An 18104-nucleotide genomic window follows, 5' to 3' on the forward strand; every position below is an offset into this window, starting at 1 on the left:
TAGATAAAAGGCAACATAAAATCTCTAAAGATGGGTCTTTCACTGTAGGCTGAGTATGTGACCATGAACGATATGATTGAGATGTGAACTGTGTTTTTAAGGATGAATTAGTCAGTTTTGAGCTAAAATCTAGGGTGAGCTGTTCACCCAGCAGGCTAGGATAGTGTTAATAATTACTGATAAGTGACTAAGTTACTAAAACACACATCAAAAGTTATATTTATTTAACTAGTAACTAAATAATACAGAAATACAAAGATATTAGATAAAAGTAGACATTTCATGTGTATGGACTTATGCAGTTGCTAAGCAACAAGAATATCATCTCAGGGGACTATAAATATTTGGTTGTGACAGTTCTCTGTCACATAGGAATATGTTGAGCCAGCACACAAATATCAAAACTACACAGAAATAAACAAGAAAATATTAAGGTGCCAATCGAATGGTTGCTGAGTGAAGTCCTGTTTAGATGGCAAACTGAGAGTCAATTATTGTGGACCTCTGAGTGACTGAAGCAGTAGGGGAGGAGACCACATTTGAAGAGCATGAGAGAGTAGAATGGGTGCTATTAAAGTTTTCTAAGAACAGCAATCAGAGGTTGGTGTGGGTGGGAATCATAGCGGGATAACTGGAAAGTGTAGATGCAAGGATGCAGTAAGCATGCGGCATTCAATAGATACAGAAAAGGAGTCAGCTGAGGCCGGACCGTGTGCATTTATTTAAATTCCTTGGTGATAGTTGCAAACATTTGCTTAGCGCCTTCCTGTATCTGCTTCGTCCTTACTCCATAAATCACAGGATTAAGCATAGGCGGGATGACCACGTAGAGATTGGCCAGCAGGATGTGGACGGAGCGTGGGATGCGTTTCCCACCAAACCTGTAGGCAAAGACCGAGAAGAGGGCCGGGATGTAGAACAGCAGAATGACACAGACATGGGATCCACAAGTGCTCAGGGCCTTGGACCTGGCTTCTTGGGAAGAGAGGTGGAATACCGCCCTGAGGATGTGGGCGTAGGAAACGGTGATGAGAAGAATGTCGAGGCCTGTAGAGAGAAGAGCGGCTGCCAGCCCATACCAGACATTAACGGAGATGTCGGAACAGGACAGCCTGGCGATACCCATGTGCTCACAGAATGTGTGCTCAATGACATTGATCCGGCAGTAGTGCAGCCGCTTGAGGAGAAAGATGGATGGGAACATGATTACAAAACTGCGCATCAGGGTAGCAGCAGCGATCTTTCCCATGACCTGCCTGGTCAGGATGGTCGTGTAGCGCAGAGGCGAGCATATTGCCACGTAGCGGTCAAAAGCCATGGCCAGCAGGACAGCAGAGTCAGCCACGAAGAGGAAGTGGGTGAAGAACATCTGCGTCAGGCAGCCTTCAAAGGAGATGTGGCTAGAACCTAGCCAGAAGTTGGCAAGGGTCTTGGGCATGGTGGAGGTAGACAGCAGGACATCAGCACAGGCTAGCATAGACAGGAATATGTACATGGGCTCATGGAGGCTTGGCTGGGAGAGGATGACACAGATTAGAAGGCCATTGCCTACCAGGGTAGCTATGTACATAGTACAGAAGGGGATGGACAGCCACACATGTAGGTGCTCCAACCCAGGGATGCCGGTGAGGAGGCAGCCTGTGGTGCGAGTGTCAGAGTCGTTCATAGCAGCCACACTGTGAGCCGGTAAGAAAGCCATGACTTTGTGCAGAGCCTGTGTCAAAGAAGGAAAACATACTCAGCCGTTGACCACACTTATCAGAGTGTAAGCAGGCTTGTAAACAGACACAAGGGCCCTTCATCACCTATGCACATAAGCACATGTTCTATACCCCAAACCACACAGATTCTGCCCGAAGTGCCCCGTTGCAGGCTTCTCACAGATGAGCTCTGCATGCTTGTTCCAGAACTCTAGGCAGCTGTCAGACATTCAGGAAACTACCGAGTTAAGGCATCAACATCTAGAACACGGAAAGCAATCTCTAGAGCTGCAGATATATCAGAGGTAGACACAGCACATTAACTTTTAAATAAATGATAAACCAAAAGCCATCAATAGAGATCGCTCAGGAGTTAAGCACACCACTTGCTTTTGTAGAGGACTAGGGTTTGATTTCCATGCATATGATGGTTTACAACCATTCTTAACTTCATTTCCAGCTCATTACAACCCCCTCTGGCCTCTGCTGGCACTCGCCTGCATTTTATACATACATGCAATAAGTATACATACAAAATAAAATTTTTAAAAATTAAAAGAGCATCCCTAATGTTTTCATTGACCGAGAAGTTTCATTATTTTGAAAATAAATTTATGTGTAATGAAAAAAAACAACCCTGTTTTTGCGGTGGTGGCACACATTTTTCATCCCAGTACGCTGGAGGCAGAGGCAAGTTGATCTCTGAGTTCAAGGCCAGCCTGTTCTACCAAATGAGTTCCCAGACAGCCCAGGGATTCACAGAGAAACCCTGTCTTGATAAAACAAAAGGAAAAAAAAGTTCTTATATAAACTGGGATTCTAAACATTGAGTTGTATTTTTTATTTTTAAAACTTTATTTTATGTATATGTAAGTTGCCCAAGTGTATTTCTGTGAACTATGTGAGTATTTGTTGTCCATGGAGAAGAGGGTATCAAGTCCCCTGGGAATGGAGTTACACAGAGGGTTGTGAGCCTCCTTGTGAGTGCTGGGGTCCATCCCATATACAGCCACCAAAGCCAGACACTGCTGTGGATGCCAAGAAATGCATGCTGACAGGAGCCTGATTTGGCTGTCTCCTGAGAGGCCCTGCCAGAGCCTGACAAATACAGAGGTGGATGCTTGAAGCCAACCATTGAACTGAGCATGGGGTCCCCAGTGGAGGAGCTAAAGAAAGGACTGGAGGAGATAAAGCAACTTGCAACCCCATAGGAAGAACAACAATATCAAACGACCAGACCCCCACCCCCAATAGCTCCCAGGGACTAAACCACAAACCAGAGCACACATGGAGGTACTGATGACTCCAGCTGCAAATGTAGCAGAGGATGGCCTTGTCAGGCATCAGCAGGAGGAGAGGCCCTTGGTCCTGTGAAGGCTGGATGCCTGGTGAAGGGGAATGGGGGGAGGCGGGGCAGGGAAAGTAGGGAGTAGGTAGGTGGATGGGGCAACACCCTCATAGAAGCAGGGGGAGGACTGTAGGATAGGGGGATTCTGGGGGGAGTGCAAAAGGTGATAACACTTGAAATGCAAATAAAGAAAATATCTAATAAAAAAAGGGAATTGATCCCATGTACTTTGTAAGAGCAGAGAGTTCTTATAACTGCTAGGATGTCTCTCTAGCTCCCAGGGTATTTTGTTTTTGTTTTGTTTTGTTTTTTAATGTAGATGACAGGTAGGGATCAAACTCATCCTTATATTAGCACAGGAAATACTTTATCAACTGAGCTTCCTCTCCAACCCCCATTTTCAGATTTTTAAGATGAGCATTTCTACCCTGTTGACATATTTTAAATGAACTTTTATCAGATGGGTGGTGGTGGCTCCCTTTAATCCCAGCACTAACTTCCTTCCTCCTGCCCTTCCCCCAAAACCCCACCTTTATCTGTGGTTGCCCTCAAAACTTCTGGCACGTCCCCAGTGGCTATGTGGTGCTACTGCCCAGTGCAGGAAGGGAGGTGTATTGTCTTGTTTCTGAAGTGTGATTCCCTGACTCCTGCCATTAGCATCATAAGGGAACTTGTGAATTCTTTGGCCAGAATAGAAACCTGCTGATCCAGAAAATAGAGGCTTATTGGATGGATAGCAAACCGTGCTTTGGTGATCCTGACCCAGTCCCAGTTTGTGACCACGGATGTAAGGACTGTGCTTTTTCCTTATGGAGTCTAGATGACCTCACTTCTCTGGGCATCGCTAACTTTTCGCTCTTCACTGATTTCAGCTGCATCAGCCCTGAGCATGCTGAGATTTCAGCTGAGTATAATGGCTACACCCTCAGCTAAGAGAAACGGGTACGGAAAAAAGGCCATCTGTAGTCATTAACTATGTATTAGGTTCCTCGAATCCTCCTCGGTCCTCTTCAACTATTTGAAGCCAGTCGTCTGAATCATGCTTCTCTCTCCCTTGTTTTTTGTTGTGTTTGGTTGGTTTTTACTGCATGTAAGTGCTCCATCTGCATGTATACCCGCAGGCCAGAAGAGAGCATCAGACTCCAGTATGGATGGTTGTGAGCCACCTTGTGGCTGCTGGGAATTGAGCTCAGGACCTCTGGAAAAGCAGGCAGTTCTCTTAACCCCTGATCCATCTCTCCAGCCCCTCTCCTTTGTTTTTATAAGGTGTACCTGTGTGAGTGTATGCTGTGTGAGTGTATGCCGTGTGTGTGCATGTGCACCCAAAGGCCAAAAGAGTGTTGCATCACTGCATTGCTAAGACTGGAGTTAAAGTCGGGTGTAAGGGCCTGACATGGATGACTTCAGGTCCTCTGAAAGAGCAGAACGCACTCTTCCTTACTGAGCCATTTCTCTAGCCCTCCCCTACAGCCACTTACAGGCAGTAAGTGCATGCTTAGGCACTCACACTCTTACTAGTTTCTCCCTTTGAACTCCTCAGCCACTGCGTCTGCTCTCCTCCTTCTCCCTAGCACTCGGTGTCTTCTTGTCCCTTCACACTCACTGTCTTACTTAGGAAAGTCTAGACTTCTTATGCAGAAACACTTTTCTCATCCCCAGAGTGACTGAACTAGGTACTCCAGTAATGCTCCCGTCTTCTTCACCTGCCGCCCCTCCTCCCTTCTTTTCTTTCCTCCTTAACCCACTGACCAGTTTCCAGCTGTCCTTTATGGTATGCTCCCGAGTCAGAACTGTGTCTTCCTCACTGATGTGTGCCTTAGAATTGCTATGTACGTTACACTGAGAGGATGCGAGAAGAGGTGCATTTCCCCTCACTCGGCCGAGAGCACAGTGAGGAGAACGCCCGTGGACCCCGCAGGACTGGCGGGTTGAGGATCACAGTCTGTTCAGTTCTAATCTGTGCGTGATGCCATTTGAGCTCACTCTTCCCATTGTGTACTGGTCATCCTCCTCTGCTGTTGGTGCTCACCTTGGGGGTGACCTCAGCACCTGTACCAACATTCTCTACCTTGGTGCTGGCTCTTCCTGCTGAACTAGAGCTCCAGAGAGCGTCCTGAGCGCCCGACATCTCCCTCCCTAACCCAGTGACCTCCACACTCTGCTTCATGAACCCACTGACCCACACTACCCAGCCAGTCCAGCAACCCCACTTCAAAGTCCATCAAGCGATCCTTTCTTTCAAACCCCCTCACTTTATGTGCCCAACACTTTCATGTACCAATTTCTTCTTCTGTAACATCGAAACCTCCTCTTCTTTACCGTGTGTCTCCTTTACCTAAATATTTCACTTAGAGCAGAAGCAGAACAGAGATTAATTCCTGAGTTAAATAAGTAGACAACTGATCTTATTGTCTTTCTATGAACTCTAGGCTCCCACTCTGCTAGCTTGATATCCAAAGTAAGCAATGTGCATGCTCCTGATTTCACATGTTCCCCAGGCACCGATGATTCCTTAGTCTGCCTTTTCGTCTGTTTTCTCTTATAAAGTGCAGATTCCCATTTGATAATTGTTTATATCTCATCTATTACAAATGTAGGCAGTTACTGGGATTTCTCTGACACGCTCTTATTCCTTGTTGATTTGTTAACCAATGTACGTTGGCCCTAAATATTTCCTCCCTTTTCTAAGCAAGCTCATTTTATAGCTCCTAGCCTTCTCTTAGTAGAAATGTAGTCAAATGGGCACAGCCTGATTTATTTTGTTTTCTGTGTGTCCTACCTGTCCTGCTCCATCCTTAACAAAATGATTGTTATTTTTAAAATTTGAATATGTGGGCACAAATGCCACAGTGCACGTGTGGAGGTCAGAGGACAACCAGCAGGAGTTGGTTCTCTCCTTCCAACATGTGGGTCCTGATGATTGGCTCAGGTCTTCAGGCTTGACCGCCATCACCCTTACCCCCTGAGCCTCCATCTTTTAGTTATCTTTCTGCTGGGATAGTTTTTCTCTTACTGCTATTCCGTCTTGGTGTCCACCTTGGTGTGTGGTCCACAGCACTTTGCCCTCTCTTCCTCTTCCTCCATGTCTAATGGTAGAACCTGTATGATATTTATGATCTTCCTTAGGAGCTAAGGGTCAGATACCTACCTGTCTATCCTCACTTGAAATGTGACCCCAAAACTACTCTCCATACTCACTCTCAGGAAAATACAGCTCACTCCAGTTACCTTGTCCCACACCCTGCACCCCTCTTTGAACAGCACCACTTCTGCTACCTTTTTTCATCCTTTCCTCCATTTTAAGTCTTCCCTCCACCCTAGAAACCTCTTCAAGACTTACCGCCCCCTGTGGCACCTTCTGATTCAGTTTCTCTGTTCCACACTTCATCCATAGCTCGGCCTTCTTAAATATATGAACATAGTCTCTGGCTTACTCACAGTGTTTATCCTCTCCTGTCCTTTGGGAGAGGTAAATCTCCTGCTTCTGTGTATCCCCCAGTTCCTCAGCGTCAGCGGTCTCTCCCAGCACTTCAGCCATCCCACTCAACACAGGTATCTAATGAGCATGCACAGTGGAGCTTTGGCATGGAGCCAAAAGGAAGAGAGTGGTTTTGATAAACAGATCAAACATACTATTCGAGGGACCTGGTAATAACCCAGGCTCTTGGCCTCACTGCTGATTTGTTGTTGTTGTTATTGTTGTTGTTGTTGTGCTTTGCTTGCTTTTCCTGTTTTAATGTTCCTCTCTTTTCTGACTTCAATCTCCCATCGCACTCTTTGCTTTGTTTCTCTGTTTCTGTGTCTTTTTCTTCCAGGACTTTTCTCAACCACTCTCCTCATGGCTTTCTAAGTCCCCCCAGTTTGCCTTATGAGGCAGGATAAAAAGTCAGGGAAAGTTAGGAGTGCCAGGAGGAGAAGGAACCTCCAACTCCAGAGCCTGGCTGACGCTTCTTGCCCACTGAGAGTGAATAATTCCAGTAAAATTAACAAGATTTCCTAGGACAGTTACTTACCCTACAGATAGTTCTCTTCTCTGCAGACATACTTTCAAATAAGAATGCTAAAATACAGTGAACTGTGAGAATGGTCTTACTGCTTTTGCAGACATTTTCTGGGAATCTTACAAACAAGACTATCAACTTTGGTTTTCATAAAAGCAAACTTTAACTTCCCTTGTAACCTCTTGATCTACAGTGTTACCTTAATCGCCATAGTTTTATTTAACACACCCCAGGAAGTACTCTATGATCTCACCTAAAATTTTTAGCAAACTTTTTTTTTTTTTTGGTTTCTCTGAGTATCCCTGGCTGTCCTGGAACTCACTCTGTAGACTGAGAGGACCTTGAACTCAGAAATCTGCCTGCCTCTGCCTCCCAGTGCTGAGATTAAAGGTGTGTGTCACCATTGCCTGGCTTTAGCAAACTTTTGAAGGTACAACTTCAGAACCCATCCAAATCTTTTTTCTGTTTCTCTGTCTGTCTGTCTATTTGTCTATCTGATGTCTGTCTGGCTCTTTCTGTAGTTCGTACACACACACACACACACACACACACACACACACACACACACACACATACACAGGCTGTTATACAAACAACTAAGCTCTCTCCCAAGTGCCTCTGTTTTAACCCTTGTGTTTAAAGTGTGTTAGAACACCATCCTAATAAACTCTGAGTCCACTGCCTACTGATTGGTCCTGAAATTCTTTCCTGTGGTGAAGTCAAGACTCTCACCTGAGTGGAGGCCCTCGTCCCGTGCTGCCTGCTCTCCACTTCAGTGCTCCTTCCCCATACCTTCCTCAGGGACGAGAGGAAACCCTTACACTTACGTGGTGTGTACAGTCAGTACACACCACAGTCTTAGGACAAGCTTTGGGCTTGTTTGTGAGGGCTTGCCAGATAAGACTGAGGCGATGTGACCCACCATACCTGGCTCACCAGATACAAAAAGAAAGTGAGCTGAGCACCAGCGTTCCTCTCCCTCTGCATCCTGACGTGGATGCCATGTGACCAGCTGCCACCACGCACCAAACCAGGCTGAACCCTTCTTTCCTTAACTTGCTTTGGTATTTAATTGCACTAGTTGCCTGACAACTAATACAGTGTTTTAAGCAAATAATGTGCAGGTGCATAGGGAATGCTATTTTGTTCATTTAAACATCTGACATTTTTTTTTGAAACAGGGTCTCATGTAGCTGGCCTTGAAATCATCTATGTAGTTGAGGATGACCTTAACCTTTTGATCCTTGCCGGGCGGTGGTGGCGCACGCCTTTAATCCCAGCACTTGTGAGGCAGAGGCAGGCAGATTTCTGAGTTAGAGGCTAGCCTGTCTACAGAGTGAGTTCTAGGACAGCCAGGACTACACAGAGAAACACTGCCTCAAAAAAACCAAAAAACCCAAAACAACAACAACAACAACAACAAAAAAAACCTTTTGATCCACCCTCCTGCCTCCACATTTGAAGTAGAGGATTACAGAGATATGACACCATCCCTGGTTCATGGGGTACTAAGGATTGAACCTGGGCCCTGTGTGTGCTAGCAGTTATTCCACCGACTGACATGCATTGCTAGTCAATGCTGTTATTTTTAGGGTCCTTATGATTTCTGGTATGAGTTTTTCTTTCCTTATGATCAAAGTCAAAGCAAATTTCTCATTATCTGTGGGAGTGGTCTACCTCTCTCCACTCTCTTGTCTCTATCAAGCACTGCTTAGCTACAGCGGATGTCCCGCCCACAGCAATTTCCTCTCAGGTGTGCACCGCCCCCTTTGGATGGGCAGTGACAGCACTACCTGGGTGCTCCATTAGCGCCACCTACTGACCAGTTGGTGCCAGCTACTGCTGGGCTCTTCCCATTCTTCCCAAGCGATTTTGAGGGAAATCTTCCTTGGCTCTCTAACATTGGACATGTCTGCTTCCCAGATGGATGCTTGGGTCTTTGGCATAGTGTGTGGTGCAAAGAAAGTGTTTTTTCTTTGGCCTGGAATAAGTTTTATTCATCAGAAGTTTGGGATGCTGGGCTATGAGAAAAACTTGAGAATTAGTTTATAATTATATGGATATTGAGAGAATTAACAGATGTTAGAAGTAAGGAGACATTACTCACAATACTGGAAAGGATAAGCCTCAAAAAAAAAACTTTGAGGAAGGGAAATGTGGAGAAAAAGGGAAGAAAGCCTCCTAATATTTTTTGTTTCTTCATTTCATGCCTATGACAGAGATGGGGCACAGACAGGGCATTCAACTAATTTGGACTTCAGTGCATCTTTTCCAAGATTAATAATCAGATGGGGGATACCAGGCAGTGGTGGCATATGCCTTAATTCCAGTACTTGGAAGGCAGAGGCAGGTGAATTTCTGAGTTCAAAGCCAGCCTGGTCTACAGAGTGAGTTCCAAGACAACCAGGGCTACACAGAGAGACCCTGTCTCAAAAAACAAACAAACAACAACAACAAAAACAAAAACAAAAAAATAAGATGTGGAAAACTGCAATTTATCTATCTATCTATCTATCTATCTATATTTTTAGAATTGTATACAGTATATTTTCTCATATTCCTTGCATTCCTCCCACCTCTTCATGTTTTTCTCTTAAAAATGTATAATTAAGTAAATAAATAGTCACTAAATCATGAGGTCTTATTTATGTCGGCCATGTACTCCTGAGCATGGCCTGTCCTGCAGTGTTGTTGCTATACACAGCATCACTCCATTGAGGAAAACTGACTTTCCATCTCCCAGAAGCTAGCATTTGGAAATAATGGTTTCCTGGATGGGGTGGACTTTCTGCTCACTTTGCTTCCTTTGAACTAGAATTTTTGTCTAGCTTGGCCTTGTGCCGGTCTTGTGTGTGCTGACACAGTGTCTGTGAGTTTGTTTGGGCATCAGCCCTGCTGTGGAAACATCCACATTTAGGCTGAGTGTTTTGAGGTCTCTCATTTCCTGCATGTTGCCCAGTTGTGAGTCTCCCCTGAGAATTACCATCTGCTGGATGAGGGTTGCATGTCGCACTGATCTGAGTGTATAGTGATTTGTCCATAGGAGTCATTTCATCATTTTGTTCATTTAGTAGAAAAATAGTAGTAGGTCTTCCTCTAGGTCTAGTCTCAGGTTCTTAGCCTCATTCCTTAGATCAGGTATGGTTTCATCTCATGGAGGAGACCTCAGACCTAATGAAAAAGAAGTTGCTTAGCCCCATAACACATGAGCCACTATTGTACCAGTGGGATATTTGGCAAGAAATTTGTTGCTGCTGCTTGCAGTGTTTGTAGCTGGGTGAGACTGATTATTACTTTCCTCCCACAAAATCCAGCTGTACCATTGGCATACACCGAAAGGACTCTATGTCCTACCAAAGAGACACTTTCTCTTCCATGCTCACTGCTGCATTGTTCATAAGGGCCAGAATTTGTAAACATCCAGTATGTCCATCAACTGATGAACAGATACTGAAAATGTGGTTCATTTACACGATGGAACATTATTCAGCTGCTAAGAGAAGTGCAATTATGAAATCTGCAGGTAAAAGGATGGAGCTAGAAACATCTAAGTAACAGGAATAGCGATCCTGGATGGTGTAACCTAAACCGAGAAAGACAAAAATGTTTTCTCTTATACATAGATGTTAGCTTTCATTGTGTGTGTGTGTGTGTGTGTGTGTGTGTGTGTGTGTGTATGTATGTGTGTGTTTCATTTAAAACACCCAAAGAGGGGGAGGGGGGAGGAGGGAATCTAAGAAGGATGTAGTGTGTGAATAGTATACACATATGCAATATATATTACATACATATCTTTATATATATTAATTATAGTGTTATAAAGGGAAATTCAAAGAAGAGGATTGAATAGGTGACAGATGAGAGTATGGTGTATTTTGAAGAGGGAACAAGGAGAGAGCTAACACTAAAGGCCTTTTGAAAAGTATGAAAATCTACTATTGTAGAAGTTTCTTAAAATGTATACATATAAAAAAGGAATTTAAACTGAGTCACCATAATGGAGAAAACAATCCTACAACTAGAGCTATTTTCATTTACTTTTAGTTCAATGAAAATGTGCCTTCAGTATAGAATACATTTATGGTAAAATTGATAAAGTGAATATTTAAAACCCTGTAGTACAGCTCAACCTAAATCATCAATGCAATAGTTTTCTATTTCCATACAATTCAACATTGCAATTCTTTTCTTTTTAAAGATTTTAAGTATAGATATGTCTCTGTGTGAGTGTGTATGTGGACATGTCTGTTAGCACACTTTGCAAACGTCTTTGAGACTGGGTCTCCCCTGAATCTGAGGCTTGAATTTTCTCAGCTTCGCTAGAATCCAACACGCTGCTTGTTCCCCTTGGAGCTGGAATTATCCGTGTGTTCAGGGTACTTGGCTTGTTCTGTGGATGCTGTGGTCTGAACTCTGCTCCTTGTGCTTGAGTAGCAAATATTCTTAACCTCTGACCCCTCAGCTCCATGACTCTTTTTTTTTTAGATTTATTTATTATTATATCTAAGTACACTGTAACTGTCTTCAGACACACCAGAAGAGGGCATCAGATCTCTTTACGGATGGTTGTGAGTCACCATGTGGGTGCTGGGATTTGAACTCAGGACCTTCGGAAAAGCAGTCAGTGCTCTTATCTGCTGAGCATCTCTCCAGGCCCCTAGCTCCATGATTCTTGCTAGTTGCTGTCCCTGCACCCGTCCCAACCTCCATGTTTACCTTTTTTCTTTGTTCCTTGCTGCCACAGACACAAATAAATGTAATAAAATATTATTATACTCCAAGGGTGCTGCCAAGCTTAGAAATTTGAATGATTGTAGTAAAAGATGTGACCAAGGGAAATAAACCAACAGGTTCCAGAAAAAGCCTGCCTGCATATCTGAAGCTCAGGTGCAGCTCAGATTGAGTCGGGTTTCAAGAGCAGGAGACAAAGGTTGGGCTGGTTCATGCCTGTCATCCAGCTTTTAGGTTGGCTTGTAGGCTTTCTGAGTCCCAAGGCGAACACACGCCTACTATACTGATCTTAAGCTGCCCATATGATGATGGCTTGACTGAAAAAAAGGTGTTTTTTTGTCATTGATTCTGACATTTTGTTTTCTAATTTTGGTAGTTAATCAAAGATTCAACCTAGAAGTCAGCTTAGAAAATGTTGTATTAAAGAAAGTCTAACTAGCATAAAAACTAGGATCTATTTATTCTTTCAGGCTCTGAGATTTGATGTCATCATAGTTAAGTGAATCTGGGCAGTGGTGGTGCACACATTTAATCCCAGCACTTGGGAGGCAGAGGCAGGCAGATTGAGGAGTTTGAGGCCAGCCTGGTCTACAGAGTGAGTCCCAGGACAGCCAGGGCTGTACAGAGAAACCCTGTCTCGAAAAACCAAAAAAAAAAAAAAAAAAAAAAAAAAAAGTGTTCAAGGGTTGGAAAACAAGTTTTATCTTTTCCCCACTTTTCCCTCTTCTATTTTATAGCTCCACAGAACTGTAGCCACATCATGTGTGAGAAGGTAGGCAGGGAAAGGTGTGGGGCACATAGAACCCCTGAAGGTTGTAGTGGTGAGAGTGGAGAGGCAATTGCTGGTTTGAAATTCTCCTGAGACTTTCTTCTCTCAGGACATGATCTGTCCTGGAAGAGCTGAGACTGCAGTAGGGACTCAGTCTCTGGGGTCTCAGGCCCTCACTAGCTATACCCTTGGGATGGGTGTCTGTGCAATCCCCAATTCACTTGTGAGCTTTGGATGTAGAGTCCCTCAGGGGCCCGCAAGCTCAGCGTGGGCCTCGCTGGAGGACTAGGGCAAAAAACAAGAGCATTTCCTCTAAACAGTGCTATTTCTCTGTGCCCTTCAGTCCTCACCAAGGGCCTGAGGTCTGGGAGGTGTTGGGTTTGAACCAGGCAGGCAAGATTTGCAAAGCTGGAGTGAGGTTCTGGAGAATAAGCAGTGAATGGAAGCCATAGAGACATAAGGATGGGCCCAGTCTAGTTCTTGTAAGTACATTTTGAGGCTGAGGATCAGATTATGAAGTTTCAGAAAATGGATTGACTATGGGTAAATGAAATAAAGAAACCATGAGGCCGGGTAAAGGGTTTGGGTCCAGAAGGATGGATTATGACTCTGGCTCTGAGGGGTTTTTACCCATTCTGAGGATTTCTAATATCCATGCATATTAGGACATGTCTGGGATGATGAAAGTGTTTCATAAGTTTGCTATTTATTAAAATTTTAAATTTTATCTCCTGTGTGTATGAGAGAGAAGGGGAGTGGATGATGGCGCGTGTGTGAGGTGTGTGTGTTGCAGGTGCCACAGCACGCAAATGGAGGCCAGTGGATCACTTGTGGGGTCAGTTTTCTCCTTTCATCTTATGTGGGGATGCTGGGGACTGAACTCAGGTGGCAGGCGTCTTTACCCACTGAGCGATTCACCTACCCCAAGCTTTCTATTTAGTGTTAGCTCCCCACGTCTATGGAAAAAATGCATTTGGGGGATATAAAATCATGTGTTTAATATTACACAAGCAGGAAACATAGATCAAACTCATATCCAACTTAGCTCTAAAAGTTTTATTTTTAATGGTCACTTATTTTGTTATATTTATTTGGTTCTCACTCTGTAGTCTAGGCTGTTCTGGAACTCACTGTTTGATCCAGTCTGGCCTTAAACTCATGGAGACCTTCCAAGGACTCAGATTCTGTACAGATTCTCTGTACGAGACTGTGACTGTAAATTTTGTGAGTCTGCACGTATTGGGCACCTATGTCCTTGCAATGGGCATTTCCACTCCATTCTGTATCCACACATTCATCTCAGCCATCCATTAATTACAGAGGTGCATAAGAATGGAGAGGGTGGTGTGAAAGGTCAATGGGTTCTCTGTCAACAAATGTCGGTGGAGTGTTATCAGTGTTTATAGCAATCGGGCTTTCAGTAAGACAATGAGGTTGTGAATATGGAAACAACCTCAAGCAAGGTAGAAGACTGCAAACAACGAACAGAGCCATGCTGAGCGCTGCTGCACCCCAGCGGGACACTTGGTGGCGTTCTGGGTGTTAAGACATTTTATGGGAAAACTGTCAGCTAAGCTAAAAAGAAGGGAATGAGTAAAGGTAGTCTGTCCTAAAAGTGTCTTATGTTGTTGGTGAGAATCCCTTGGGAAGTGTCAATAAAAATGACAGTTATAATCTTATATCTTTAATGAAAATGCTTTTCATGTTTTTATGTGGCTTGGTACATACCAGCTTCCAATTTGCATAGGCTTATTTTACTTTACATAGAATATAATGCAGACTTAATATATAAAAATTTATTGTCAGAGACACTTAGGCTATGAGAGTATTCGTTTTTAGTTGGCTTTGATATTCAGTTTATAAATGTTCTTGGGTGGCGCTGTTGTCTAGCCATTGAGGATATTTTTGAAAATGAACAAAATTGACATGATTTTGTCATTATAGCGGTTATAGTCTAGCCTGAAAAAAAAAGAAATGTTAAAAATGTAATACAAGTATTATGTATTTCATAGTTAAAGAAATATAATTTTCAAATGTAGAGAAGTCTGGAAACTGTTTCTAACGATGTATCCTTTAAGTGCATCGAGTGGACTCGGCTTGCCTGAGGTTGCAGTGACGAGAGGAACACGGCATTGCTGGGAGCACAGGGCCTGGGACGCTACTTTAAATGGGGAGGGACATATGTGTTCGGACTCACTAAGAATGGCCATGAACCTCACTGTGGTTGCAAAGCCCATGCTGTCTGCTTCCACTTCTCTTTATCAGTTTTGGTCAGTTTTGAGTTACGGTGCTGCAGACTCTGGCTCTGGAGCTGGATCACAGTATGACACTTTAGTCACCGGATGAAGAAAGACAAATGCATTTTTTGAGGGAAAAAACCCTTTTATTCTTTACATATGTTACTCCTGATTGCAGTTTCCCCTACCCCCACTCCTCCCAGTATCATGCCCTGTCTCCTCTCCCCACCAGATCCACATTGCCTCCATTCCCTTACAAAACAAAACAAAACAAAACAAAACAAAACAAAACAAAACAAAACAAAACAAAACAAAAACAGAGCAGGCCTCCCAGAGACTTTAACCTAACAACATAACAAATTAAAATAAGACTAGGCACAAATTGTCACATCAAGGCTGGACGAGGTGACCACACAGGAGGAAAATGGTGCCAAGCATGGGCAAGAGTCGGAGGTTCCTCCTGTGCCACAGTTAGGAGCCCTGCAAGAACACTGAGCTAGTGACCCTAACTCAGACCCACACGCGCTCTGTGTTGCTTCAGTCTCTGGGAGCCCCCCCCCCACCGTGAGCCTGTTTAGTTCATTTGGTGGGTTGTGTTCTCATGGTGTGTTCTCTATGAAGAAACTCTTTTAAAGAGAAGTTTTTAGAGGGTCACAGACATCTACAGTTAATGAGCAGATGTCAAAAAACTGGGGTGAAAAAAAAACTGGGGCAATTTTCTTGGAGGATAATAATAAAACACGAAAAGTGGCTGCGTGGACAGTTTGTTGCCGGGGACAGTTAGTTCAAATAATTACATAAAATCAAAGATTCGCCACGGCTGGTGAGGTGGATGATAGGTAAAGGTGCTTGCTGAATAAGCCGGTGACCTGTGTTGGATCCCTGAAGCCCATAGAAAGAAGGAAGGAGAGAACCAACTCCTCAAAGAGGCCCTCTGACCTCCACTTGAGTGCAGTGGTCTGCCCACACACAAGGTAAACACAATTAAATTCGGGAAATATCTGTAAGTGACATCACTTACATTTTCTTTCTTTCTTTCTTTCTTTCTTTCTTTCTTTCTTTCTTTCTTTCTTTCTTTCTTTCTTTCTTTCTTTCTTTCTTTCTTTCTTTCTTTCTTTCTTTCTGAGTGTTCCCTTCAATGGTACACAGGTCCCCTTTCTCTGTTTAATGATTACATACTAATTTCCTTAAAATATTTTTAAATAGCTGTATTTAGTGTATGTGTGTATGTGTGTGTATGTGTGTATGTGTGTGTATGTACATATATATGTGTGTGTGTGTGTGTGTGTGTGTGTTTGTGTAGTATAGAAGTCAAAGGACAGTTTGCAGGAGTCAGTTTCGCCTCCCACTATATGAATCCCAGGCATCACACTTAAGTTACTAGGCTTGGAGGCAAGTGCCTTTACCTGCTAAACCTTCTCACGGACCTCAAAAGTGTTCTTTCTGATTTCCATGTTGCTGAGCTTTCCTTTATTATATTTAAATTAATCCAAAAGACACTTATTTATCCTTTTATCTCATCTGTTCCTTATTTTGTGTGTTTCACATGTCATCAACATATAATTGGATTTTATTTGGAAAACCTTTACAGAGAAAGCAGATTTTAAAATAGAACATTTCTTCAGACAATGTTGTGGCCGTAAGCGGTATGTTTGGTTTCATATTGTTGCCATGTTTTGAGCCTTTTAGTTTATTGTGTGTTCTTTATAGTGTCTCTGTCTATTGCTATGTTGATAACATGTATTTTCTGTTTTCCGTGAAATTACTGGCTGCATAGTGAATTTTGCTTGTGAACACAGAGGACTTGGTGTTTGATTTTGACTCTGAGATTTCTTGTTCAGTTGTTGTGTAGCTTTTGGAAGAGAGTTAATTTCTCTCTGGTTTAGTTTCTACATCTGCAAAATGTGGGTTGTATTGTGATGCATCTTGTAGGTTTTGTTGTTGTTGTTTAAAGAAAGGGTCTCATATATACCAGGCTGGCATCAAATTTGCTATTTAGCCCAGGATGACGTTAACTTCTGATCTTCCCTAATGCTAGGATAATAGGCATGTGGTGCCACCCAGGATGTATGTAACACGCGGAGAGAAGGGATAAAACCCATGGCTTCTTCCTACAGGAAAAGCAAGCAGTATACCATTCAGTCTAGGCCCTAATCTTCTTAGACGACATTTAGGAAAGTTACAAAAGTGGTTTCATGCTAAGATCTTTCAATGGTTGAATGCTGAAAATTCTCAAACCAAATCTAAGGGCTTTTTTGGTGATGGTGATGGTCACCGGTATTGCTTCAACTCAGCATTTAGAATAAAAAAAAATCACATGTTTGGTAAGAGTCACCCCAAGATACTTTATACTGTTTGTGGCTATTGTGAAGGGGGTCATTTCCCTAATTTCTTTCTCAGCCTGCTTATCCTTTGAGTATAGGAAGGCCACTGATTTGCTGGAGTTGATTTTATAACCTGCCACTTTGCTGAAGTTGTTTATCAGCTGTAGGAGCTCTCTAGTGGAGTTCTTTGGGTCACTTAGGTAGACGATCATGTCGCCTGCAAATAATGATAGTTTGACTTCTTCCTTTCCAATTTGTATCCCTTTGACCTCCTTATGTTGTCGAATTGCCCGAGCTAGTACCTCAAGTACAATATTGAAAAGATAAGGAGAAAGGGGGCAGCCTTGTCTGGTCCCTGATTTCAGTGGGATTGCTTCAAGTTTCTCTCCATTTAGTTTGATGCTGGCTACCGGTTTGCTGTATATTGCTTTTACTATGTTTAGGTATGGGCCTTGAATTCCTGTTGTCTCCAAGACTTTAAGCATGAAGGGATGCTGAATTTTGTCAAATGCTTTTTCAGCATCCAATGAAATGACCATGTGGTTTTGTTCTTTGAGTTTGTTTATGTAGTGGATTGTATTGATGGATTTCTGTATGTTGAACCAACCCTGCATTCCCGGGATAAAGTCTACTTGATCATGGTGGATGATCGTTTTGATGTGTTCGTGGATTCGGTTGGCAAGAATTTTATTGAGTATTTTTGCATCTATGTTCATAAGGGAAATTGGTCTGAAGTTCTCTTTCTTTGTTGGATCTTTCAAACATGTGAAAGATCTGTATGACAAGAACTTCAAGACTCTGAAGAAGGAAATGGAAGAAGACCTCAAAAAATGGGAAAACCTCCCATGCTCATGGATCGGTAGAATCAATATAGTTAAAATGGCCATTTTGCCTAAAGCACTATACAGATTCAATGCAATACCCATCAAAATCCCAACTCAATTCTTCACAGAGTTAGAAAGAACAATTATCAAATTCATCTGGAACAACAAAA

At 43.1% G+C, this 18104-nt stretch overlaps 1 protein-coding gene across 1 annotated transcript; it reads right to left on the minus strand.

Annotated features, from left to right (window-relative positions):
- Positions 1-718: 718 nt before the first annotated feature.
- On the minus strand, positions 719-5176 carry LOC127683124 (olfactory receptor 52B6). The gene is made up of 2 exons (XM_052180132.1): positions 5078-5176; positions 719-1714 (listed from the first exon to the last, which is right to left on the minus strand). The coding sequence occupies exons 1-2, from the start codon at positions 5174-5176 to the stop codon at positions 719-721; spliced, it is 1095 nt and encodes a 364-aa protein (XP_052036092.1).
- Between the last annotated feature and the right edge of the window lie 12928 nt (positions 5177-18104).

Source organism: Apodemus sylvaticus, chromosome 1, assembly GCF_947179515.1.
Source record: "Apodemus sylvaticus chromosome 1, mApoSyl1.1, whole genome shotgun sequence".
Taxonomy (NCBI): domain Eukaryota; kingdom Metazoa; phylum Chordata; class Mammalia; order Rodentia; family Muridae; genus Apodemus; species Apodemus sylvaticus.

Bases quoted from the DNA above. Each gene is read 5' to 3' on its own strand.
- LOC127683124 (XM_052180132.1), bottom strand. From the start codon at position 5,176: ATGTCGGGCGCTCAGGACGCTCTCTGGAGCTCTAGTTCAGCAGGAAGA. The intron at 1,715-5,077 runs GTGAGCACCAAC...TCTTTGACACAG, and splicing joins GTGCTGAGGTCACCCCCAAG to GCTCTGCACAAAGTCATGGC.